The sequence below is a fragment of the Manis javanica genome, chromosome 4 (genome assembly GCF_040802235.1).
Source record: "Manis javanica isolate MJ-LG chromosome 4, MJ_LKY, whole genome shotgun sequence".
Lineage (NCBI taxonomy): Eukaryota > Metazoa > Chordata > Mammalia > Pholidota > Manidae > Manis > Manis javanica.
Window position 1 is genome coordinate 28148092 of NC_133159.1, and position 27758 is coordinate 28175849.

At 46.0% G+C, this 27758-nt stretch overlaps 1 protein-coding gene across 3 annotated transcripts in view; it reads right to left on the reverse strand.

Annotated features, from left to right (window-relative positions):
* GRIK3 (glutamate ionotropic receptor kainate type subunit 3) overlaps positions 1–27758 on the reverse strand; it is a 213727-nt gene that overhangs the window by 70553 nt on the left and 115416 nt on the right. For all 3 annotated transcript variants that reach the window (XM_017666378.3, XM_073233637.1, XM_017666380.3), the window contains exons 2-4: positions 16012–16188; positions 6765–7022; positions 131–312 (exon numbers count right to left, since the gene is read on the reverse strand). In XM_017666378.3, coding sequence (XP_017521867.1) covers positions 131–312; positions 6765–7022; positions 16012–16188 — 617 coding nt within the window. The remainder of the gene's footprint in view (positions 1–130; positions 313–6764; positions 7023–16011; positions 16189–27758) is intronic.

Genomic DNA, 27758 nt, shown 5'->3' on the forward strand with positions numbered 1-27758 from the left:
ATACCGCCAGAAGAAGCAGAGCTCAGGGTGAGACAGATTTGGCTGGCACCATGCCTGTGTTTAGAAAAGGGGAGATGGGGAAATGGCAGGCAGATCCCAGCCCTCCTTCCAGCTGGCTGGGCTCACACACCTGCTTGAGGATCTGGGCAGCCATGATGTGGCTGCAGTCGAAGATAATGCGGAATTCCCGGCCTCGCTTCATCTCCTTAAGCAGGGGGCGCGAGTCATCAGAGTCCAGGGGAAGCTGGCGGATCTTCAGGCGGATGTTGTATCTCGATGGGGCCATGATGAGCTCTTGCAGTCGGATGAGCCCTGAGGGGCCCCAGGACATAAAAGACACATGTGTGTACACATGTATACACAGCTGCAGGCATCCACAGACTCGTGTGTTGCACATATGCCTGTGGCCACCAGTCTGCAGACACAGCCGCACGTGTACAGACACATGCACCAGCACACATAGGCAGACATGTGCACCCAGATGTATACCCCTGCATGCATAGACGTACAAGCACATACAAACACATATTACACATACATGCATGCTGATATAGACAGAATATACACCTGTACCTATAAACATGTGTATATGTGTTGATAAAGGCACATGTACACACAGATACATGTACACACATTAAATTCAAACATAGGTACAGAGAGACAGCAAATTCCCACCCACTACACCCGACTGTGCCTCTCTAACCTGGAATGGGTGCACAGGCTTGTGGAGCCTGAACCAGAGACCACCCTGTCTTCAGCCCTCCCACCACCTGCAACATTGTGAGGCAGGGGACCACTTCCAGGATGTGGCACAAGCAGCAGCTCCAGGCTCAACTGAAGACTGGGTAAGGCCAGGTGGTATTTGTGCCCCTAGCCCCAGGCTGCCTCAGTAAACCTTACCCATTCTTCCAGGCTAAATGCAACCACCTCCTCCATGAAGCCCACCCCTAGTGTTCTGTCCAGAAAGGATTTCCCTCCCCAGACACCTCCCCAAGTCAGTGGCCTCCTCCCTCCGCAGTAGCCTCCTCTGGCCTCATCTAACTCTCCTCATCCTGCCATGTGCTCCTTAACGTCCAGGGCTGTGTCCCCACAGCCTCTAGCAAGGCCCTGGCACTTAGCTGGTGCTCAACACAAATTTCCATAATTGGACTGACTTGCTGTTTCTTTCTCCCCACACTGAAAAATCCATCCTCCACCTTGGCATTTTGCAAAACCACTTAATCTGGGAACTTCCAGGGAAAACCGAATGTCACTTCCTGGAGACAAATGGCTTGCTTAGGTCTCATTAAGTTCATTTCCGTCCCTATTTCAACGCTCATTCTTGCTGACTCCTCTCTGCTTAGCCTGGGGGCCAGCCTGCTGGCTGCTCTCTGTACCCCCACCCCACTGCAGGGAGGGGCCGAGCCAGCATGAAGCCAGGGCCCTAAGCAGGCTACCCCTCCCACCTGCTGGGCTCCCTGCCCAATTCCCAGGGCTCCATGTCTGCATCCTGGCTGCGCTATCTACTCAGCGATGCCCCACACCCCCACTAACAGCACTCTGATTTTACTCTGGGTGACAATTCCTTCCCCATGCTTAGTTCATGTGACTTAGGAGGGATCTATTCCCAGCCTGGCCAGTCGGCACACACATCCTCTAGGCATAGGTATGGGCTTAGAGATGGATTTGTGACGCCAGCTGGTCCTATCTGATGACTTCCAGAAATTGTTGCTAGAGCAACCAGTAAGAGATACCCCCTTTTCCATTTAATTCCAAATAGGGAGGAAGTCTAGGGGTCACCACATAAGACTCCAACCGGGCCGAAACCAGAACAAATAGAGAGCGAGTAAGTCCCAATGATACCCATTTGAGCCTCTGGATCAAATTGTACCTGAAGTTAAAATTACTGCTGAGCTTTCCAGTAAAGCCAGCCAACAAAATCCCCTCCCCTGCTTGTTTCCCTTAAGTTAGTTGGCACTGGATTGAAGTTGTAATCAACTATTGCAATATCCCCTATCTGGACAGAGCTCCCCAACCCCCCAGTACCCCATGCAGACAGGCCACTTAGGAAGCTTTCCAACAGTGTGTCTGGGCTTCCAAAGCCATTTTTGGTACACACGGCTATTCAGCCTTTGTTCCCATTCCAGAGAGATGGACATCAGGAAAGCAATCTGATTGGTGTCCATCATTCCACTCTGCTGGGGGAGGACAGAGATATATCCCTGTAATCCAAGCCTCCTAAAGAGCTTCCCAGAAAGCTTTGCCATGGCTGTGAACATCAGGAACCCTCAGCCCCCTGGAAGGTCTCGGATCCAGGTGCATGGGCTGGTCTGGATCAAACAGCGGCACCAGTGTCTCCTAATATCAGACTTGATGGGGAGCAGTAAGAGGATATCAGTTGATCTTAGCAGAGGAGGGAGGGGCCACAAGCTCCCCCAAGCACACACCCAGCCTTCCTCCCCAACTCATCCCAGAAATTCTTAGTTTGGCTGAGTGACGCTGCCCACTCACACCTGTTATTCTGTGAGCACCCTGACTGTACACTTTGCTCCCACTTGCTCAGTTCTCAGACTCACACACAGCATCCGTGGGCTGGTGGGCTTTGGGAACCCAGGACATGAGGACAGGGACAGCCTGAATGCTAGAGCAGAGGCCACTGGAGCCTTGCTGTCAGCCAAGTGCATTGTCTCATGTAATACATAGTGACCCACATTCTCCAGCAGCAAATGTCAGACCTCCTTCCCATCAATGTATTCCCAAAGGAGAGCAGAGGATCGTCTTGGCCCACCCCAGCAGAGGACTAGGCTCTTTGTTTGCCCGAGATGAGCCTTCCTTCCTGGCTGCTTCCCTAATCAATCTTTCTCAAAATATCTGCAGTGAATCATGGTTGTTGGAATCATGCTTTTCACTTACAAAGCACTTCTGCATTCATTACCCTATTTAACCATCTCCCTGTCCTAGAAGGCGTGCAGAATAGAACTTTAGAACTTTTGTGCCAATGTGACAGATAAAGAAACTGAGGCCCATGGAGGTTAAGTGATCCTCCCAAGGTTTTGCAACATGCTAGCAATGGGATCAAAAGTCAAGAAACAATCTTTGGGCTCAGCTTTTTCTGAGCCCCTTCCTTTGACTCTGATTTAAGTTTGCCTTTGTATACAGATTAGGATAGGGAGGTGGCCATGTGGCCAAAGCACATAGGCAAACACTGTTGGTTCCTTTAATAATCATTCTTGATATTCCATAACTGATGATTTGGCATCCTGAAATCAGGGGCCAAACTAATGGTCAAAGTTATTTACTGTGGGCACACAAAAACCCTTCAACTGCAAAGCCCAAAGTTTGTATTTTGCTTACTGCCCAATAGATGAGGTCCCCGTCTAACAAATTCCACCTATAATACAGGCCAAGTATAGTAATAAATTATTATAGGCTCTATGGTAATGAAGGCTCCTGCCTCCTGACTAGCTCTGGTGCTTCTCCATGTGGCCCTGAGCACCTGGTGTGCTCCCTCCTGCTTCTAGGGAACTGTAAGTAACAACTCACCCTTCAATGGCGTTGGCCTCTCTGTGTCATGACTTGGTCATACCTCTCCATCAGATCCCAAGTATGTTTTAAAACCCTCCTGTGGTAGATTGTAGTGATGACCCCAAATTTTCTCCCCTTCCTATATCCATACCCTTTGCCTTGTAACTTTGCCCTCTAACCATGGACAGGTGACCTGCCCCACCCATGACACTAGGCTCAACCATGTGACCTGTTTTGGCCAATGGGATATTAGCAGAGATGATGCAGTCAGACACTTGAAATGGAATTGCACACTGGATTTGCTTCAGCACCTCTGCCACTGTTGTGACTACATGCCTGGGCTAACCTGTTGGAGGAGAAGAGACATGTGGAGGAGAGCCCAATTACCTGTGTCATCTCGGATAAGGCCAGTCTACATCAACCAACAGTTAGGCCCCCAGGCAGGTGACTGATCCAGCTGATGCCAGAATAACCACCTATCCCAGCTCAGCCAATCATTGGCTTTATAGACTTATGAGTTAAACAAAAACTCAGTATTTTAAGCCAGTAAATTTTTGGGGTGATTACATGGAATTACTGTAGAAATAGATAACTGATATACTTACTCACTTCTAGCATGCTAAGAGAACCACAATTTTGTTTGGGTGGCAATGTGCCAGTCCCATGAGATGATTTGTGATTGGTGAGAGTCAATAAGTGGCAATCCCATTCCTATTTGACTGTGCTTGGAGTAGTAGGCACAGAATCAGTGAGATATTTGGGGCTGTCTTCCTGAAGGTTTTAAGACAGATTTTCTTGCTGATAAGATGCATGAGTCACCTTAAGAAAATCTCTTTGACTTCTTCCTCTTTCTTTTCTACTTCCTGGGGTGTCATCATGTGACGATGTGATGCTTGGAGCTGCAGCAACTCTATTGTGACTATGAGGGGGAAAGCTAAGAGTACTGCAGTGATACTGACCTAGAACCCTGACCACGTGTCTTCTTGATCAAACCAGCTCCATCATTGACTCCCCTGTTTTTAAGTGTTTGTTGAATTGAACTGAATCACATTTGAAAATCAAGTTGAATTAAACTACAACTAAATACTGTAAGAAAGAATGTGTTGAGCACTGACTGGTAATGGTGTAGAAATGAAGATGTTATCCCATTTTCTTGTGAGAAGTTTATCATATTGTAGGGGAGTGAGTGCCCACCCAGAGGTCACTGGTCATTCCAGGCCATCAGAGCTAATCATCTAGTGACACATACATACAGTCAGAGCTACAGCCACTTGGGGAGAGGAAACTCCAGACCTTAGCTTCAGCTCTGACCAGTCTCACTGGTAGGGCATCCATCCTCATGCCACAGCATCTGTTCCTCTGCAAAGCCTCACCCTTCACCCCCATCCCCAGTTTGGAGGCCCCACTACTGCTGGGCAGTGGTTTATGTGAGCATCTGTTTTGGCTGCTATGTGCCCATGACACTCCAGCCACATATTTCCAACATCATGCTGCTCACATCCAATTCTTCTCTTCCATTCTGGCCCCAGGTTCTCTTCCAAGCGGCTCCCCAAATTCAGGCCTCCTCTGTTCCAGTCTGGACCAGTATGACGCCTCTGCGTTGTGTCACTCCAGGCTCCCCCTCCAGGCCTCCCTGTACACTGCTGTCCCAGCCATCTTCCCAAACTTGGCTCTCATTATTCTACTTCTTTGTTCAACACTCAGTGGTCCTGGGATGCATACAAGATAAAGTCTGAGCTCTGTAGCTAGACAGCACAGACCTTGCAGCCTGACACCTGTGTTTATGTGACCTGTTCTCCCTACCCTCCATACCTGACTCCTCTCCCCCAGCCAGGCCGTCTTATTGGTAAGATTTCTGAGTAGACTCCCACCTCCTCATTTTTGCTCCCACCGTTCCCTCCTCCCGAAATGCCCTCATGACTCCTCTCCTTGTCCCACCATCTTTCAGGCCCAGCTCATGACTCCCCTCCTGGGGTAAGTCAGCCTAGACTAGCCTAGGTCACAGTGCTCCCTCTCCCCAAGTGCCCTTGACTCTGACTGGATGTCCATGTCACTTGGCATTTAGCTCTGACGGCCTGGAATGACCAGTGACCTCTGGGTGGGCACTCACTCCCCTGCAATATGATAAACTTCTCAAAAGAAGTCTGAATAACCCCATCCTTGTTTCTTCTTCCTTACCAGTGCCCAATACACTCTTTTCTGCAATATTTAATTTTAGTTTACTTTAACTTGATTTTCAATTCGATTCAATTCAATTTAGTTCAACAAACATTTCAAAACATTTACATTGTACCAGGCCCTGTGTTTAACCCTGGAGGCACAGAAGGCTCATGGTCTGGAAGCAGAAACAGGTTCAAAGAGACAATCATTCACGGTGGCATGTTAGGACAGATAAATCTACAGGGCTGCAGAATCGCTGGCGCTCAGAGCTGAGCAGGAGTGCTTCTCAACGGCAGAAACCTAACGCTGTGGACATTGAGCAGGGGTGGGGGGCCCTGCCCTCCAGGATCTTTTTCTCTGGGTGTAGCAGGAACTCAACAGATGCTTACGGAATCCTGAGTTAAATAAACAACTTTCTGACTGCCTTTGCTGAGGGATTCTCTTCCTACTATTCGCACTGTCCATTAGGAGGTAATCAAGAGCTGACAGTGAATCACAGCAGCCGAAAGCTGGAGGGCTCTTTCCAGGCTGGATGCTGTAGCTCTTGACTTGACATGTGGGCAGAGCAGGGCCAGATGGGTTAAGTGACTTGTCAAGGTCACTCTCTTAAGAGGCTGGGCAAAGTGCTGTCTTGGGACTCAAGTCTTTGGAAAGAAAGAGGAGGAGAGGAAATAGCTGTGTTCCCAGCTGTGAGTCAGAGCCGGCACACACACACCAGCCGTTCGAGCCCAAAGCCTCGTGGAGCTGGACGGATGTTTTTGCAGCAGACAGAAATGTGTGCGTGTGAGAGTGGGACAGGTGTGGGCGTGGCATGCAGGTGTGGGTGCAGGTGCTCGGGAGTGGGGGCGCTGAGTGCAGATGTGAGCATGCTTCCGGGTGGAGTGGGAGTGTGGGGACAGTGAGGCAGGTGTGAAGGGGACTGTGGCTGAGGGAGGCATGTGTGGCTGATGTACACAGGGCTGTGGTGAATATAGGGGAAAGTGTCAGTGTGACTTGATGAAGCTTGGGTGTGAGTGTGCACCTCCAAGGGGCAACTGAGTTGGGCAGGCAGACAAGAGTCCAATCCTGGGCTCTGCTCCCCTTGCCCCCTGGCTACCCACCTGTACTGTCGTCATACACCACGGTGGCTGACCGCCACTTGAGGTACTGGACCAGGTCTAGGATGGCGTGGCTGAGAGAGGCGTAATCCGGGTAGAGGTTCACGTAGAAGGTGTCCTTGTTGTCCAGAGGGTGGTGCTTCCAGCGCAGCTGGATGTGGGGCACCTCCAGGGCATTGCAGATGGACTGGACAGCATTGGTGCAGGAGCCCTGTGACGGCCCGAAGATCGCCACCACACCCAGTGCCAGCTGGTCACAGGCTGCAGCAGAGGGAGGGGAAGGACGGTACAGGGGTCAGTGCTGGCATCCTCAGGCGGCTGTGGGCTATGGGCACGTGGGGGCAGTGAGTCTGGTGATCCCATAAAAGCATGGGAAAAAAATCAATGGGATCCTTCTGAGGGTGGACACCTGACCACCTCTGAATCTCAGTGTCCTCACCTGGAACCTAGAGTTGTAATAGCCCCTGCCTCATGAGATCATAGGAAGGTTGGTAGAGATAATGCATATAAGACCCTGAGCACAGCACTCATGAAATAGAAATGATTATTTTTGATGCTACCATCATTGAGATTAGCACCAGCAGCTCTGTACCTGGTCTGGGCAGAGATTGAGAAACAAACAGGAGTGAAACATCTACTGGATGCTGACTCTTAAACCCAACTGTTCCCTAAAATCCAACTCCTACATTTTACCTCTAATTTTCTTTTGGACTCCACTGCCTTTCTCAATCCCAACCCATAACACCTAGGGCAAGTGGCTTGGACCCCAGCCTCATGGCTCAGCTCCTTCAGGCCACAGCCATTGGTTTAGAGGATGGCTGTGACCAGTCAGAGCCAGTAAGATTCCATGAGGCCTCACACTAGAAGGTGGCACCTTCCCTCTATAACTGGACCTGGGAGGAGGTAAGATCTGAAAGGTGCAATAGCCACTTTGTGCTCACAAAAGAAAGTGCTCGTCTGCGAATGGAGTCAGTGTGGAGGTGAGCAGAGCCAAAAGAGAATGAAATATGAGCCCCTGATCAAGTGGAACCATGGACCTTGGTTATATTCTCTGTTTGCTTAAACTAGTTAAGATTTGGTTTTCTGTCACTGGCAACCAGAAGGGAACTAACTGATCCATCAATAAAGCACCAGCAAACTCATCAGACTGTGGCTGTGGGAATGACACTGTAGGCACACATATGAATATATAATGCATGTAGGAGAAGCCAGGACAGAACACCTAAGCATGGATACACAGCAGATTCAGACATGTCCTGGCTGCCTCAAGGGCCTCTGGGAATGACCTACTGGGCTCAGGCCCACCCCAGAAATTTTCAGGACCCAGAGCAGAGTATAAATGGAAGCCCACTTCATAGGTCTTATGTGGCTAAATATTTAAATGTTGTAAGTCAAGCTAACATGAGGCAAAATACTTAAATGTCATAAGTCAAGCTAACAAACTGTTACATAACACATGCCTTTTCCTCCTGTCTTGACAAATAAACCTTCATAACAACCTGGGAAGTCAGGTGAGAATAGAGTCATCTAATACCCAGTGCTGTGGGGAGAGGTGTCACCAGCACCTGCTTTGCCCCCTTTTCTTTTACTGATGGCTCCATCCTGAAGCATGAGGGGCCTTTGCACTTCCATATGGACATCCCACTCCTTATATTTGAGCTCTGTCACGCCTCTGCAAACCGCCGCCCTTGGTCACTATAGATAAATCCCAGGAGTGTGCCCATGGCAGCAGGGTCCCCCCTCCAGAGGCCAGCAGGGGCAGAGGCTCATGCAGGTCTGGAGGTGGGCTCAGGGACAACAGCGTGGGAAACTCAGGGGTCTGGATATTTGGAGCAGAGACTAGAGCCTATTTAGAAGCAGGGCACGGACTCCTAGTGGGCAAGTATACTTGGTCCCATTGACCCTGGAAGGGGCCCTCTTGCCTGGGCTAAGGGTGGTACTAATGGATCCAGAGATGCAGAGTAGTTTTGAGTCAATCAGAATGTGTGGTCTTCAGGGTAATTTTCCACTCTGCTGACATCTACCCTCTCTTTCCTCAATGACTCCTGGGAATAGGAGATATAGTAGTTATTTCTCCTAAAATTTGTACTTCCCTCAAGAATCCCAGAGAATGTCACTCATGGCCTAGGTGAGAAATATAGCACTCTGGGGGTTGGGGGGCAGTCTGGATGTTGTTAGGAGTCTGCTGGAACCACCTGGTATGTGGAACAGGACAGCCATGTGTGGGCAGCAGCAGCGCCAGGGCAGGGGGCATCTCCTGGGTGATCAGGATTCCTGGTGGCCAATGACAAATGCAGGAGAGGACACATAGATGAGCACATGGTGGCTTCCTGGTGTTCCTATGGTTGTGGGACTGGAGGCCAGTCAGGAAAGCACTGTTTTGTCCTTGCTATTGTCATCCTAGAGAAAATACACCTTGGGCAGCATTCTGTGTGAGATAAACCTCAGTGATAATAAATGCTTCAAAAATGGTTTGTTGGTCAATTGCCCAGTTTAGGGACAGGCCTCCTTTTCAGGGCCCTTGCCCCAACAAGGCCACACCCTGACCCACACTCCCACTGCCTGCTCACATGGTTCCACTCGCTGGGTGTGTTGGATGTCTCTTTGACCACTCTGTCCCCTCAAGAGCAGGTACTCCCTGAGGGAAGGACCACATTGGAGTCACTTTGTAGCTATGGAGGCTGGTTATCAACATGGAGGTACCAGGGACAGTGTAATTGACAGCTGTCCAGGCCTGTTCACTCTCTCTTGCCCAAGCCTGAGGCTGTGGGCACTTCATAAAATCAATGGGTTTCTCATTATCTACCTCCTACCTCTGTTTTGAACCTTCCAGCTGTCCTCTGATGTCCCTGGTTTCCATCCCACTGCTCCTGTCTCTGTTCTTTTTCTTTTCCCTCGAGGACCTTCCAATGGATGACTTGGTTGAATGACTTGTGTATTTCATTCCCTCCCACTACCACCTCCAAGAACCTGTCTTTTGGATTTTCCCCCTATGATCTGTACCTTTAATCAGGCAGACAAATGCTCCCCTGCCACAACCCCACCTTCACCCAGCCCAGTCTTTTAGGTCATGGCCTCCTACCCAGACACGCAAGGTCTGGGTATCCTGACTGACTGAGACAGGGGAGAATGGACCAAACACAAATTATCACGATGCCTAGGATTGTAAGAGTGACCTTGAAGGAAGTGGCTTTGAGTTTGATATTAGTTGGGAAGATAATGATAAAGATAATCAATTGGTAAGGATAGTTGTGATAGTTGTGCTGGCGAAGACCTTCCGTGAGGTTGCTGTTCATGGTAATGCCATCGATGAGGGGGTAACAATGATAATGCTAGCATTGTGCTGTAACCGTGGGATGGTGGTGATGGACTGATGACGATAACTATGACGGTACCGTGACAGTAATGGTGGTGATGATGGAGATGTACGTCCTCATGTGACAGAAGAGGTGATAACCCTGTCACTGGTGATGATGGTGATGGCAGTGATGATGCCGGTGTTGATGAGATTGGTGGTGATGAAGATACTGGTACCAGGACAGTGGTGGTGACGATGACAGCAGGGGTGGCATAGGGCATCAGTGACAGTGGGGCGAGGGCACCGACAAGCTGGTGATGACGGAGGTGTCAGTGCCATGACGGTGACAGTGCTGATGACAGTGGGAGTGTGGTGACGGTGTTGGCACTGATGAGACTGGTAATGATGGAGGTGTTGCTCTCATGGCAGCGATGGTGTTGATCATAGTAGGGGTGGTGATGGTGGTGGTGATGTTGGTAAGAGCAGCGGTGATACCGTTGATGGTGATGACAGTAATTGTGGTGATAGGGTGACAATGGTGGTAACGATGACAGAGGCCACACTGGGTTTCATTCTGCCAGAGAGGCAGTGATTAGATCTCATTGTTGGGTAGCAGGAGGCACCTGTCCTGCCCTGTACCTATTTCTTCTTGGCCTCTTTCTACATCCCCTTTCCTGTTCCTTCCACCCTCTGAGGACCTTCCAGCCTGGGAGCACTGCTGCCCCATTGGGACCAGGGAAGGGGTTAGAGCAGCAGCAGCTTTATCTCCAGATGTTTCCAGGGCAGCAACCAGCTCTTGTTCTGGCAGCCCTGAGTACACACTGCAGTAATTACATTATTTGTAGCTTCAATTTCGAATCCATTTTCTGTTCATTTTATAGTAACTCAATGGTTCACAGTCATTGCAGGAGTCCGCAGCCTGAATACGGTCCCCCCCACCCCTTTCCATAGCAATTGTAGTTATAGCAAAAATTATCCCAATCAATTTGTGTCTTAAAAGGAATTGAGCAGCTCAGAGAATAAGCGAAGGCAGAGGAGCCTGGGGAGCACTGGGTCGATTCCAGGCCCACTCTGGTCAGGGTCGGAAGAAAATACAGACGCTCGTCGGGTTGCTGGCTCAGGAGCCACTTGGCAGTCACTCATCTTTCAATTTTCCGAAAACATTTAAAAATAAAAAAATTAAGCGAGAGTCCCTTTTAATGGGGAAAGGCCTCCTGGGCTTTATGTGAAGGGAAGGACCAGTTCAACCAGAGCTGCGGGCAGGTGGTGCCAGCCTCTGTGCCTCTGCATCCCCTCATGCTCGGGGCCCAAGGTGGCTGATGCAGCTGTGATGGGGACCTTGGCCTTGGGAAATGAATTATCAGGGCGTTAATCAGAATTGGGCCCAAGCGCACCCTCCTGGAAGAGTCCTAGTGCTGCCCCGGAGGGAAACATTTTTAAAAATCAAAGACCCAAATTAAAAAACGAAGATCACAGGAACATGAGGTACCCTGAAGAATGGAGCATGCCCAATGGGGAGCATGAGCCCCCAGTAGGACCCCTCCAGGGTCAGATGTGGAGGCTCCAACCACAGCCGGGTCTGCTTTAGGTAGGTTGTCAGAAGGACGGTAGGGGAGAGTGACAGCGGAGAGGCCCCACTTATTATTTTTGTAATTGAGCTATAACACAATAAAATGCATTAATTTTAGGCATATACTTTTATGAAATTTTACATAAACTGCATTCTTCATATAACTCTTATTTGAATCAAAATATACAACATTTCCAATATTAAGAAGATTTTCTCTTCCTCTTTCCAGTTAAAATCCACAGTGAACTACTCTGTCCCCCAGAGGTGACCACTGTTCATTGACTCAACAGTGTGTCTAAGGTTCATCCATGATGTTGTATGGAGCAAGAGTTTGTTCTTTTTTTGTTGCTGATTCAGGTTCTATTGCACAGTTGTACTCTCATCTATCTATTCTACTGTTGATGGCCCTTTAATTTATTTCCAGCTTCTGGCTATTTCCAATCAATGGCTAGGGACATCCTTGTAGACATATATTTAGCTTTAGTAGATACTTCCAAACAGTTCTCCTGAGAAGTTGAACCAGTTTTCACTTCTACCAGCAGTGTGTAGAAAAAAATAAACCTCAACCTCTACCTCCTACCATACACTGAAAGTTGATTTGAGATTAATCATAGAGCTAACTATGAAAGGTAAATAATAGAGCTTCTACAAGAGAACATAGGAGAATATTTTCATAACCTTAGGACAGACAAAACAGAATACAAGGACATTAGCCATAATGGGAAATATTGATAAATTTTACCTCTTTAGGGTAAGAACTTTGCTCCTCTTCACTAAGAGTGAAAAGGCAAAGGTCATCTGCAACAGATACATGAGTATATAGAGCCACAGAGAACTCTTATCCAGAATATATAACAGACTCCTACAAATCAATAAGAAAATGAAAAGCAACTTAATTTTTAAAAGTGGTTGAAGGGCTGGAAAAGGAGCTCCAGGACAGAGAAGATTCAAGTGATTTATTAGCATATGAAAAGATGCTCCATATCTCTGGTCCTCAGGGAAATATGAAATAAAACTACAATGAGATATCTATCACATAAACCACCAAAGATAAAACTGACTTTACCAAGAGTTAGTAAAGATGTGGGGCCACTTATCCATGCTGGAGGGAGCACAAAGTATACAGCCACTTGGGAAAGCTGTTGGGCTGAACATATGCACATCTATGACCTCACACTTCTACTCTTAGGTGTGTAACACTTGTATGCCAAAAGACATCTACAAGAATGTTCACAGCAACACACTACTCTATGGCCCCAAATGGAAATAACTAAGACGTCCAACAGTAAATTTGATTTTTAAAAATTGTTGTATACTCATATAATGGAACACTACACAATAATGAAGAACAATAAACTGCCATTATATTCAGTAACATAGATGAATCACACAGATGTACTGTAGGGTGAAAGAAGCAAGACTCAAAAAAGTACACACTGGTATTCTATTTATGTTAAGTTCAAGAATAGGTAAACCTAGTATATAGCACCAGCAGTTAGACAATGGTCCTACATTCCAGCAGTGAGAAGGCAAAGGGACCTAGCATTGAACAATAATCACATAATCACACACACTCATGTGCATCCAGGGGTCGTGGTTGTAAAAGCAAAGCCTGGACAGTTATAAGATGGCAGCAAGGAGACCTGACCTCATCTGGGGGGCTTGAGGAACCTCCCATAAAAACCAGAAGATTGACAGAAGAAGGATGAATTAGCTAGACATAGGGCAGGGCAGAGGTGGGGTGAAGGGAATTATAAGCAGAGGGAACAGTATGTGCAAAAGCCCCACAGTAGGAGGAAGCATGGCACCCTGAGGGTGGCAGGTTTGGCTAGAACCCAGAGATTGAGGTAGCAAGTGGCACAGATGTGGCTGGAAGGTCACATGGGGCTAAACTGGACAGGCCCTCATGGGCTCTGATGATGCTCTGGGGAAAGAACGGTGGGACACCAACCAGGGTTTTGAGCAAACAAGTCATGTGACCTGGTGTCGCGTGGCAAAGAGCTGTGGCTTTAGTCACTTGGACTATGGCTGGTCTACCAGAGCTGGATGTTTCTGTCTCAGGCCTACTCACCCACCACCTAGCAGTTCTGAACAATGTGGGACTTTAAGTTCCTACTGGAGGAAGTGTCTCAGAAGGCTCTGAAGTTCTATCTGGGGCTCACTGCTGGCTGGGGAAGGTCCTTGTGCTGAATCACAGGTGCACCACTAGAGAGTTATCATATTATTTAAGTCATTTTTGGAAAAAATGGACAGAAGACTCAGCCTAGCCCTTTGGAGTGGTTGTGCCTATGTGGGCCTCTGTGTTCTGATTCCAGGTGTTTGTTCTGTGTCTTGACCTTTTAACTGAGCAGTTTGGTTGAGTTCAGTAATTTTCTAGCTGGAGGAGGCCAGGCAAAGGTTGCAGCATGGACTCCCAGCAGGTAGGTGGCTATTTGACTGTGCACTATTGGCTGCAGGGCATGCTGGGGAGAGAGCCAGGAGGATGCCAGCAAGGAGGAAGTATGACACTGCAGGGAGAGGGGTAATGGGCAAAGGACCACTCTTCAAGGCTAACAAGGTGGGGTTCCTCTAGTTTGTCTGCAGGTTGGGTCTGAGACTCAGGGGAGTGACATAGAAAATATCAGTGGCAACTATACTCAATGTCAGGGACCCTCCTCCTCGAGCGCACAAAGCAAGGTGGGACAGGGACAGCAGTGGGAAAGATGAGAGGCCCCTGACCAGATGGGTCAGTGTGTGGACAGCAAGGCAGCCGATGAAAGAAGAACACAGTCCGACTTCATATGTGCCAGACATCATTCTAAGCACTTCACAGAGGTGTGTCCATTCTGGAGATGATAAAACTGAGACCCTGATATATTTTGTCCAAGGTCACACAACTAATATTAAGTGGACAGGGTGCAAGTCCAGGCAGTCTGGTCCAAAGCCCAAATTATAGTCTTTCATTGCTGAGATGCTTACCCACAATGGGGCTTTGGATAACAGTGGTAGGCAGCACCTTGCCAGGTCTGGACCTGGGAGCCCAGGAGACCTTGATTAGCTACTGTGAACCCCTTAGAAAGACCAAGGGGGTCTTGTGGATGGGCCTCAATCTTCCCAGGATGCATGGATGATGCTGTCCCTAAGCTCAGCTGACAGGGGTCCTGGGCAATGATGCTTGGGCTCCCATGCCCACTTCTCACACAATTCATTCATTGAGTCATTCAAAGATGATTTCTGTGAGCATTTACTGTATGCTGGTCTTTTAGGTGCCAGGGCTATATCAGTTCACAATAGGGAGAGAGCCTTCCTTTCAATGGTGTTGGAAAGAAGGGGAAAGACATTAAATGTACATAATTATTTAACTACACACTGTGATAAGGGCCTTAAAGAAGAAAAACAAGAGGCTATGATAGAATATAATAAGATGATAACTTGGATTTTCCTGGATATGAGATTCCTTAGACCTGAAATTTTTAAATGGAGTTCCATGGAACTCTACAGGTCTATGAGAGTTATTTTGAGTGTTGTCTAAGTCTTTTAGGTTAAATTTCAATTAAATATGTGTATGAACTATATTTCTCAAAAAGAGCATGTTTGTATATTCAAATGTGCTATATGCCATGTGGAAACTGCTAGCTCATCCAGGTATTGACAAGCTAGCTTGTTGTTTTGTGAGGATCTTGGAATAAAGTTCTCCAGTCCTCTCTGTGCAGTCATGGAAGTTTATTATAAATGTGTCAGTAATGAGGAAGGATGTAGTCAAGTATTTTTTTTAAATTCAGGTGTGGGGAAAACTGATTGGATTTACTACAACATTTTTTTATGAATTATGATTTTCTTGTTATTTTGAAGCCTAAACAAAAATATGGAAACACATTGAATGCTGAGGCCAATGTCAGACTTCAAGTGTCATCCACAGCCTCCGGGGTCAAATTATTGTAGTCATTGAAACCGCTTCGTTGTTTTTAGTATGTCTTTTTATGGCAAGTATATGCTACATATTTGAACTTATACATGATCTATTTTACATATTTTTAACATATCAATATTCTGGGTAGAAGTTCAATGAAAGAAAAAATAAGTTTGAAAATGCTAGCTTTGGTTCATAAATGTTGGAGACCTGGGCTGGACTCCATATTGCTACTTCCCCAGCCGCATCTCAGGCCCCCTCCCATGGCGCCTCATTCCCTCACGGCCTGGGAAGGCCTGACAGACAGCCCATCCCTTCTGTGGGATCCCACAGCCTAAGCTGAACGGGAACTGAGGCAGTTCCCAAAACCGGGAAGAAAAGGCTCTAAGCCTCAAGCTCGCCAGAGCGCGGGCCCCTTTTCAGGACCCTGGACAGCGAACACAGCCGTGCCCACTGCTCGCGCTAGGAGGAAAGGCTTCCTGGTTGCACTCACCCTTCTTGGTGGCCTCGAAGCTGTCATGGAAGTGAATCCTTTGGATGTCATAGGTCAAGGTTGTGTTGGGCAGCAGAGTCCTGTTCCTGTTGATGATGTTCGCAGAAAATCGAAAGGCATGCTCCTCGGCGTTCATAACCTGGGCATTGGGGCCATCTGCATACTCAAAGATTCCTCCTGTGAGAGATTGGTAAAATTGTGTGTGCTGGGGAAGAAGGGGGTACTAATAAACATGCTTGGCTCAGAAGGTTTTATGGACAAGGTGCCCCCTGTCACCACCAAATGTTCAACAATATCCTAGATAATTCTCATACATAAAAATTGTGCAGGAGTATAAGAAATATGAAATTCTCCTCATTCATTTCACTCAGCTAGCAAATTCTTGACAACAGAGACTGACAAACAGAGCCAAAATAAAATGATCAACTTATTAACATTGCTATGAAAATTCTCCATAGACTCCTGGCAAATAGAATCTACCAGAATATTATAAGGATAACACACCATGACCACATAGAGTTGTATTCCAAGAATTGTAAGGGTAGTTCAATATAAAGCAATCTATGAATATCATTCCATCACATCAATAGTTCAAAGGAAAAAAAACGTATGAACAATTCACAAAATGCAGGAAGGCATTTGATAAAATCCAGTATCTGCTACTGTTAAGAATGCTTACTAAACTAGCACCAGAAAAAATACTTCCTTGAAGCTCAAATCGTCCTTTAATATCACACAAATGATGAAAACTAGGAACATTTTCATTACAGAAAAAAAATGGAGTGGGTAAAGATTCACACCACACTATTAAAAAATGAAATAAGAAAGAAAAAGAATTCAGAGGCACACCCGTTGGAAAGAAAAAAGTTCTTATGTCAAGTGATATAAATGATTTCCTAAAAACCCTTAATCTCTAACATGGAAACTAGGAAAAACTAACAGGAGAATCAATTTAAATGCCCAGTTAGCATGAATTAATAATGTTTCTTTATATCAGCGGCAACCAGTAAGAAAACTTAATGGCTAAAGGATTTCCTTTACAATATCAACAAAAATATTAAATAACTAGTAATAAACCAGGTAAGAAGTGTGCAATTCCAGTATTAAAAATGACAAAACAAAACAAAACAAACAAAATGACAAAACACCGTAAATTACTACATCAAAGTAGGCATAAATGAGGAGGCATGTCATGTTTGTGGACAGTTAGGTTCAAGGGTTGAAGTGTCAGTTTTCTCCTAATTAATTTTTCAGTTTAATGCAATTCCAGTAAAAATCATATAAGAGTTTTTCTTCTACTTGACAAAATGACTCTAAAATACATCTGGAAGACTAAACAGGAATTATAGCCTAAAGAGATGAGAGGTGACTTACAATGTCAGATTTAAAATATACCATAGAGCCAAAAAAAGTAAAACTATGTCCTAATAGCACATGAAAACACAGTATAGATCAATGGAACAAGATAAAAAGCCCCCAGAAAGAGATTCACATAGAGATAAGTATTTAAGACATGATAAAAATGGTTGGTTCCAATCAGTAAAAGATGAATTATTCATTAATTGTGCTGAGACAATTATTCAATTGTTTGGGAGAAATTTAGGTTAGATTTCTACCTAAGCCAAATATCAAAGTAAGTTTCAGATGGATTAAAGATTAAATAGCAAGAAGGTGAGGGAAGGAAGAAGGAAAACACTATAAAAGTACCAAAAACAAAATACAGGTGAATATTATATAATGCTGACATGGAGGAGGTCTTTCTAGGCATTCCAATAAAGTCAAAGTATAGGAGAAAGATTATTAACTCCACAGAAGTAATATGAAAGTAATAAATATCAAATTTTTATATAAAATATCAAATTTGATATTATACTCATATATATCAAAACTACCATAAGCAAAATTAAATGGCAAATGACAAATATAGGAAACGATATTTGTAACGTGTATGACAGTATAAAGGTTGATGTTCTTATTTTATAAAAGGCACTCAAAAGTCAATAAAGAAGACAAATAGTCCAATAGAAAAATGTGCAAAGGTTAAACATGGCCATTAAACTAAAGAATAAAAGATAATACAAAGGAGCTATTAATGTATGAAGAAAAGTGCTTCCTCCCCAGTAATCAGAGAAACTCAGGTTAAGCCAGCAGTGAGATACCATTTTTGGCTTGTCCCATTGGCAAACTTATAAAATAAATTATAACAAACAGGTTTGCTGAAGGTGTTTGGACTCAGACCCTTGCGTAACTGTTGTTGGAAGTGGGAACTGGTACACCCTATCTCCCTTGGTGGCCATTAGAAACATATCAAAAGCCTTAAAATTGCTCAAGTCTTTGACTTAATACTTCAGTTTCTAGGAATTAACTCCAACAGCACCTATGGGCACACAGATCATATACACAGGAAGAGGTATCTAGAGATGCCCAACACCAGAGAAAGAATCTCTAAACTGCAATTTGCTATATATTTCCCTATAATAACAAATTTAATAATTGGGGAAGTATCCAATACCTATTTTTAAGTGAAAAACAAAGGGTTATAAAGCAGGAGATGCACCCTGACCCCACTTTAGAACAGGAAGAGAAGGAAGACAAGGAGGAATTTAGGTCATTAACATAAGAAAAGGAGGCACTTCGAAACTACGCAAGTCCATAGTCCTGGGTGGTAGATTTCTTATTTTGTGCTTTTCTATATTTTTCAAATAAAACTTTAATTTTTCTTTTTTACAAAATCAACTTTATCGAGGTATTATTTACATTAAGAAATCTAACAAAATTCTTCTTGTTTTAAGAGTACATGATTTTTAGTAAATTTACTGAGGTGTGTGACCATCACCACAATCCACCTTCTGAGCATTTCCATCACCCCAGTAAGATTCCTTGTGCCCACTTACAGTCCATCATTGTTTTCATTCCCCAGCCCTAGGCAACCACTAATCTACTTTCTGTCTCTAGAGATTTCTCTTTTCTGGACATTTAATTTAAATGGAATCATGCAATATGTGGTCTTTTGCATCTGGCTTCTTTCACTTAGCATAATGTTTTGAGGTTTATCCATGGTGCAGCATGTATCAATATTTCATTTCTTTTTATTGTTAAGTAATATTACTTTCTACAGAGGTATCACATTTTACTTATCCATTCACCACCAGTTGATGGGTATTTAGGTTGTTCCAACTGTTTTGAAAAATTTTTTAAAGTGTTTTAAAAAGTGAACAAATAAATCTGCAGTGCACCCCCACTACTCCAGCAGGCTTGCAATTTGTAACACATCGTGTGTATGCTTGCAAGTCTGTGTCGGTTTGCATAAACATACTGAGCACTTGCATAAAACAAAACGAGATGAATGCATCCCAAAATGTTAACAGCAGTTCTCTCTGAGTGGTAGGATTAAGGGTGACTTTAATTTCTTTCTTTGTGTTTTTCTGTATTTTCAAAAAGTTCTGTAGTGAACATGTGGTATGTTTCTAATCAGAAAAGCCGCCATGTGATTGTGTGTATGTGTTTGAAGGGAAATAAATGATCAAAATACCATATGATCTAGTAACTCTAGGAATTTTCATTTAATGCTAGGATTTAGTATTTCTAGGAATGTGAATTTAGAAAAAGTTAAGAGAGATATAAACACATTGATGTATATGGGTATTCTTGACATAATATTGAAAAGAAATAGAAACAACTCAATGTCCAAAAGCAGGAGATTACTGAATATATGGAAACCCACCCATATGGAGAACAACTTGCAGACGTTAACAGTCAGGGTAGAGGACGGCATGATATGATATGGTGTCTGGGGTTTGCCTCAAAATAATATGGGAAGGGAGGGTGTGAAGGAGTTGCAGACAGGGCAGCAAAGATCATGGATTGCTGGTTGCTGGTGATGAGTACGCAGGGATTTACTATGACATTCTCCCTGAGTGTATGTGACAGACATCCTCTATAGTAAAAATCTTCTTTAACATCATAGTATACAAAAGACAAAAATAAAAAATCCTGGTAGTGCAATCAGAAAAGAGGCACAATTAATATCGTTTGCAGAAGCTTATTACTGTTCTCTAAATACCTCAAGAGAATCAGATGGAAACCTGGTAGAAACTAACCAGGGGCGCTCGTCAAGGGGCCAGTGTACAAATATAGAAATGGTCTTCCTATATACCAGCAATAAACAGTGAGGAATTACAGGGGGAAAAAAGGACTCGAGTCACAAAGGTAACAATGGAAAAATAAAATACTTTACAATAAATGTGCAATTCCTATATCAAGAAAACTACAAAACTTTACTGGAGGACATAAAATAAGACTTGAATAAATGGAGAGATATAACTTTCTCCTGGAAGGGAAGGCTCAACATTGTAAAGATGTCAGTTCTCCTCAAATTAATTTATAAATTTAATGCAATTCCAATTAAAATCAAAAAGGACATACCAGAAGGGCATACACCAAAATGTTAACAGAGGCTCTTTCTAGAAAGTAAAAAGATAATGGATTGCTTTTGCTTAGTGCTTTTTTCTCAAGTTCTTTGCATTGAGCAGGAGCTTTGGTAATAAGAAAAATGCTTTTGAAAACTGCTTTTAAAAAATACTTAATGATATAGAAGATGCTCATCCTCCCTCTCCCCACTTCCAGGCTTCACCAAGGCAACAAAATAATATTACAGTTTGATAGCTATTTATCAAACAAAAAGCACATTATCTATCTTTATAGAAAAAAGGCTGGAAAGATTTGTACCAACATGCTGCTAGTGAGTCTCTCTGGGTTGAAGGGATTTATGGATACGTTTTATCTTGCTTTGTATTTTCTTGACTTTTTCCAAATTATTTACAATAAATATGCATTATGTAGTTATTTTAAAATGTAAAAATAAAAAAGAAGTTCTTCCAGGAGAGCCTGGGGAGAAGTCTGAGCATTACACATCCCACCTTAAATGAGGGTCAAAGGTCATGGGACAAAGCCATTTCCTAGGGTTTCACACATTCCTAGCCTTTCACATCTGGGCAGGTGAGGAGGAGAGGACCAAGAGAGGGGCTAACATCTCAGGCACTGAGACCCAAGTCCTTTCGCAATTAAGTTCCATAAACACCTGCCCATCTCTGCCATATACCACCCGTCACTGGGCTCTCGGATATCAAAGAGAAGTCAGTGTTGGGCCCGCTCTCTAGGAGCACTCAGGAGACAATAAGTAGAAAATGATAATCAGCATATGTGTGGTGCTCAGGTGCTTGGCTACTAGACAAAGAAATGGAGAGTTTCCCAACTCAGACTCCACAGACAGCCATGCCTCAGCCAAACCCTAGCTGCAGCCACTGGAGGAAGTTACTCAATCTCTCTGAGACTCAGTTTCTCTATCTGCAAAATGGAGTACATACTTCCAAGGGTTGATTATTGTGAGAAAGAAAGAAAACAATGTAATGAAATGTATGGCACATGGGAGGATTTAATAAACAGTTCTTAAAGGATAAGAGAAAAAATGCTATTCAGAAAAACAAAATGAATTTTGAACTTCCACATACAAACATTGCTGTTAAGGGCCAGATAGTAAACACTTTGGCTTTGTGAGCCAGATAGTCTACTCAACTCTTCTACTATAGCATGAAAGCGGATAATATGCAAACAAATGGATGTAGCTGTGTTTCAGTAAAACTTTGCTTACAAAAGGCCAACGGGCTGTAAGCGTGTCCCTCTCCTAGAAGGAGGCAGCCTTTATCTCAGGAAGAAGCGCACTGTAGGGCCTGGACGGAGAAGATAAGACTGTAAGAGTACAGAGTTGCTACACAAAAGAAACAAAGATGGGATGTTGAGGTTTTGAGTGGGGAGATGGAAGAGAAGGTCTAAGATAAAGGGAGTAGGTGCGAAGTGGGCCCCAAAAGGGAGAATGGGGAGGAGAATGTGACCCAGGCCAGGCCTGAAGGTGGGGGAGGACATAAGAAACCCTCTGAGGAAGGAAGAGCTGGGTCAGCACAGTGATGCCAGGTGTCTAGCTTTCAGGTAGACTGCCCTGTGTTGTCACCTCCCTTTTGCACACGAGCCCTGTCATTTGTGGCACAGACAACTGACACCAGCTGTTGCTCTTTGGGAAAGTGAAGGAAGGTAGGCAGTAGCCAGTCCAGGATGAATCAGGGCAGAGAGAGCACAGAGGTGCAGGAGGTGGAAAGAGAGAGGAGATGGAAAATTCAGCAGAGAAGATGGAACAAGTGGTAATTAGGAGAAACTGGAAGGCCTGGAGCACCCTCAGACACTGCTGGGGAGAGGCTGCCCCTCAACCCCCAAACACAGTGCAAGGATGGAGACAGTTAACTTGAACATGTAAAGGCAAGGGGATCCCAAAAGTTTGAATGTCTTTTATCCAGACAGCAAATATTTGGGTTCAGGATAGAGATCCATAAAGTGGTGTCTGCATGTAGCGGACCTGGGTTTGAATCTTGGTTCCATTCATAGGCTGCCTTTTTCTCTAGAGAACTGTTCTCAGTTGAAGGGAGCCACCTTGCCCAGAAGGTTACACCTTGGGGGCAGTCTGCAGTTAGTGACTGACTAATACTGGGCTCAAAAGGGTGGTCCCGTTGTCTCAGGGTGGGTGTAACTCTATGGTGCAGGTATCCTCCAGTGCCCCTCCCAAAAGCCAGACCTTGCATCAGGCAAAAGCCAGATCTTACCACATCTGTGCCCAGCTCTGTTTCTTTCCTTATCCTGTTTGGTCACTCCCCAACAGGAGTTTCCTAAAGAGAGTTCCTCCCCTCTACCAACTCCATGCATCGGAGTCCTTGCCTCGGGCTCTGCATCTGGGGGTCTGATATAAGACAGAAGTAGCATTAGTCTGGGAGGAATATCAGCCACACTTACCCTTTATGCTTTTGGAAGAAGGGAAAGGGGCACTGAATCTCGATCAATTGATAAACCATTGAAGGTTCTTTGACCTTCTCCTTTCTAGGTCCTCCTGCTTCCTTTCTCTTTCATGCAGGGGGCTTCTATAGATCAGGGAGTTTTGGATGCTCATGGTCTAATGGGCCGGGGTTTTGATTCAAGCTCTGTGTCGCGGAAAAAGTGCCGCTCTGGGTCTTGTCTTCTGGAAAGAGAACACTGTGCCACTTAGAGGCAGCTCCCCAATTCAACTGGCTCCTCTCCATTCTCCCCCTTCCCATACATTCCTCATGATTGTTATTTAAAGAGGCTAATAAGTAGGTTGGCACCGTTGATTAATGCATAATCTTAATCATGATTGCATAGTGTAATTGGCATTAATTTGAAGAGCCAGTTCATTATGAAAATAATTGTCACTGCTTTCTGCTTTAATAAAATGGAGAAAAGACACCAGGGCTGCTGAAAGGGTGTGTGTGTGCATGGTGCATGATGGGTCTGTTCCAGAATATGTAAGCAGAGGTGGAGCATGGGTGCAGCTGGGACGTTTTCTTTAAACAAAATCTTGAGTAGAAGCCCAATGGGTAAAACAGATAATAATAACAGTAGCAATAATAGTGATACCTGGTTGTATGCCAGGGTTGATGCTGGGTGCTTTCCACCCACTTCATTTAACACTCACAAGAACCTATAGCCCCACTAGATAGAAACTGTTATTGTCCCATTTTACATGAGAGAAAACTGAGGCCTACAGTTTCCAAGATGTTAACTAAACCTGCTATGTAGTAAATTGTCTTCTGCAACCAAAGCCGATTTGTTAGAGCCAATTGTTACATTTTTAGGAATTCTGAAGGCGAGTATTACCATTGGCACCTTGAAATCAGTCACAGTGAGAGTATTTACACCACAGAAATAAGCAGATGCTCCAAATCAGAGCTTTTCTTCTGGAGAGCGTGTTTCCTTAGCACACCACTGCCTAAACCCATTTCCATCAAGTGCGCTCTTAAAGGCTTGATTCCACAGTTCCTGAGAAGGGCTCCACCAAGCATAGTGTGAAAACCACTGCTCAAACCTGACCTTGCAGAGAGTGAAACTCAGCCAGGCCTAGGGTTGGGTGAGGGAGGGACTGAACAAGCTGTGCCAGCTGGAACCAGCTTCCCTCTTGCTTCTTTTACAATGATATGATGTCATATGTTTTGAGAAACATTCTGAATACCCTAAACATAAATGCCCATAGTTGTGAAGATTGTTTTTCTGATCTCTGGAAATGTGCCCAAATGGTGAAATTTCTTTGTCTCCCAGGTGGGCATGCTATGATGGGCTGTTAAGCTGAATGTGACCCCAAAAACCAGGAGAAAGTGTTGTCACTGCTGTCCAGCCATGCTCATCATTATGTTAAGACAAGGGTCCTGGAGGCGTGCTCCCCGCAGCACACACTCCCTCTGGGCAGATGGCCCCGGAGATCTCCCAAGGACAGGTCCGAGGGGGGGTGGGAGCAGAAGGTAGAGAGCCCTTTTGCTTAAACCCGTGGCCTCAAGACTGTCTAGGGCTGGTCGTCTGTTGAACTTTTCCTTTCCCTTTAACTTTGTGGTCTTAAATCTGACCTTTGCAAAAGCAGCCCGGCCAGCCCAGCCTGAGCACAGTGAGCCTGGGTGACTCAGGCGGGACCACCTCACGCTGCCACAGGCGGCCTGGTGGCCAAGTCCCAGGGGACACCCGTTCCCAGCCCCAGGCCCAGGCTCTGTCTGTCCTCTGGGGCCTGAGTCTGTTCTTTCTTTTCTAGTCTGCTTTGTTCTTTTTAAGAGGTTTTCAAGGTGTTGTGGAGATTAACTGAGATGCTGATCAGCAAGATTGTTGCTCACAGCCTCCTCCCCAGGCCCGCCTCCCTGTCTGTTCCTCTCAGGGTTCTCTCTTCTCCCTGCCAGGGCCCCTGTGACTCTGTGCAGCGCGTGGGTTGGAACAACCAAGCTCTGCCTTCTACTTTACCTTAGCCAGCGCTTTTGGGGCCCTGGAAGTGCCTCTGAACTTGCTTTGGGGTCCTCTCTATGCCCTTGTCTCAGCAGGAGGAGTAGGGGGGACAAGTTGCCCCACCAGGCATTGTGAGTGGCTTACAGAAGGTGAGCAGTGCCCAGCACAGAAGGTCCAGGGATACTTTCTGAAAAGGAAGGGAGACAAGGAGTATGTGTGTCTCCCCTCTTGTTTGTCCATTCATTTATTCATTCACTCATTCCCCGATCAGTTTATTGGCTACCTATGAATAAGGCACTATGCCAGGCCTGAATGAGTCAATGAGAGACTGGGCATGCGCCCAGCCCTTCAGGAGCTCACAGCTTGGAAGAGATGAGAAGAGGGGCACAAATAAAAACACTATGCTGGTAAAAGTTCTCCATGTGATAAGAAAGGTCCAGAAAGCCTGGGGGAGGCAGAGAAGGGAATGCTGTGATGTCCTTGTGGAGGAGGCAGCATGACAGGAGAGGCAGCCAGCTGGGGAAAGGCTGGCCTTGGGAGGGCATCTGAAGGATGTGGATGGTTCTAGGGCAGGGCCAGTGGGGACAGAGGGAGGAAGAGAGGGCCAGGCAGGAGGGGAGCTGCAGAGTTTGTTTTTCCAGGACTGGTCAGTGATGAGCTGGTGGATGGAGGGGGGGGTCTTGGAGAGTGTGCATCAGAGATGATCCCAGAGTTTAGAAGACGCTGCAAGTACAGTCAAGTATGTGGACTCTGCAGCCAGATGCACTGGCTTTGAATAGATCCCACTGCTTCCCAGCTGTGTGACCTTGGGCAGGTCCCTTCACTGCCCTGTGCCTCCATTGCATCATCTGAAAACAAGGATATTAATAGCACTTAAGACATAGGGCTTTTTTGATGCTTAAATGCTCTAAGGCACAATGTAGCTCTCCATAAGGGTAAGAAGTTATTATTATAAGGTGACAGGGAAGCTGGGAGGCCTTTAACGGGGACAGGGTAATCCAGAGAAGGAACAGATCTGAGGAGAGGAGGAGGTGCACTCTTGTGGCTCCCAGGGGAGGGGCTCCTGATTGAGTTCCGGGACCTGGTGGCAGTTATTTTAATCGATCTGGTGGTATGTGGAGCTTTGTCTGTTCAACGCAGGGACATGCAAGTCAAATATTACAGAATCGACCATGTTAGGAGGATGGCTGGAGGCTCCTGTGCTGCCCAGAGACCCTGATGACCGATGGGCTGTCATCAAGCAGAGAAGCAGCACAAGGCTGCTGGGAAAGGGCTGGGAAGGGGCTGCTCTAGAGGTGCCCAATGAGCAGTGAGCGCCCTTGCCGGAGGGGCCAAAGGAATGAAGATCCATCATCCCCAAGACACTACAGGGCTATCCCATCACCTGGAGGGGCACAACCATCACACAGCTCACCCCCATGCACACATGCCCACAGCAGAAAGGTCAGCCCTAAGCCTGGCATTCAAGGCCCTTCCTGGTCCAGCCTGACCTCCCCAGCCTCAGCTCCTCTGTGCAGCATGTCCTCTGCCCACACTGCACTTGTCACCATTCCCTGCAAGCCTCTGTCCCTTCACATGTGCTCTTCCTCTGCCCAGATCGCCTTTCCTTCTTTGTTATATAATGCCACACCTGGCTTCCATATTCTCTTCTGAGCCTTATGTAGCAAATGCTGTCCTTATGCCTTGTCCCACCCCAGAAGCCACCTGCAGACATTTTCTCTGCACACCCTGCACTTTCTGTATCTGCGACATTCTCCGGCAGTGGGCGCAGGTGGGGCCAGTGCAGGACAGGTCACCTGAGCCAGGGAGTTAAGAACTCAGCAGAGCCTCCACCCAGGAGGCAAAGAGCAGGTGGATTGGATGATCCCCAGCTTTCCTGCCCCTCAGAGGTGCAATTCTGAGGTTGAAGCTACATAGTTTTTCCAAAGGGCCCCTTGGGGCTGAGCCCCAGTCACTCGCCATGTAACTCACCTGCTGCCAAAGCCTCCTGGTCTTTTCTCCCTGCCCTGCCTGGCCTTGGCCCCCTTTCATCACCCTGCTTCCTGGGACCCTGTGGATAAAGCAAAGGTTCCTGTGGCCAGGATTCTCACCTGGCCCTGGTTGGCTAGCTCACTACACAGGTGTGAGCAATACATCATTACTGACTCTACATAAAGAGCTCCACCCAGCGCTCTGGGCAACACGGTGGCACTGCTGCAAGGCTGCAGGAGAGCAGAGAGAGACTGGAGTGGTGGCAGCACCAAGGACAGAGACTGAGAGGGTTGTGTGGGTAGAAAGGCCCAGAGGCAGAGACCGGCTTGCTGCATGCAGACTCACTCTGAGTGGACGGGGATTCTAGTGATTGACCTGCCACCGTGGGAATGAAGTTAGGTGTAACCCTTTCATCTCAAGAATGTTCTACTCTCATTTCTTTAGTCACATTGCATCCATAGTGAACTTGTCCGGGGCTGAAACCCATCGGCAAGACAGACCACCTCCCACATGAGCTACTCACCCCCAACCCCTGTCATGGGGCCTGTTTTGGGGGTCCCTATGGTACCTTCCCTGAGCTCCAAATTCACCTGTACCCTCACACATGATGCATCGTGTGCCCCACCCTTCCCCATGAGGTTGGGGTCATATGGAGAGTGGGCACACACCTTAGCCGTCCTCGCATCTCATTCCCTTTCCTAATGCCTAGCACATTATCGAGCACAGAAAGGCTGTCAAGAGTCATTTGTTAAATAAATGCAAATATAAGTGTACATGAGTGTGTGTGCATGCACACATACACACACTGCTGCTTGTAAAAACCTAATTCCAGTACAGGACTTTGATACTGGTGGCAAAGCAGAAAACACACCAGTATCCTTCAGACTGCCTGCTGCTAAGATGCCTAGGCAGGAGGTCACCTCGGTCCTGCAGTTCTCAAGCTCCCCCACCCCAGT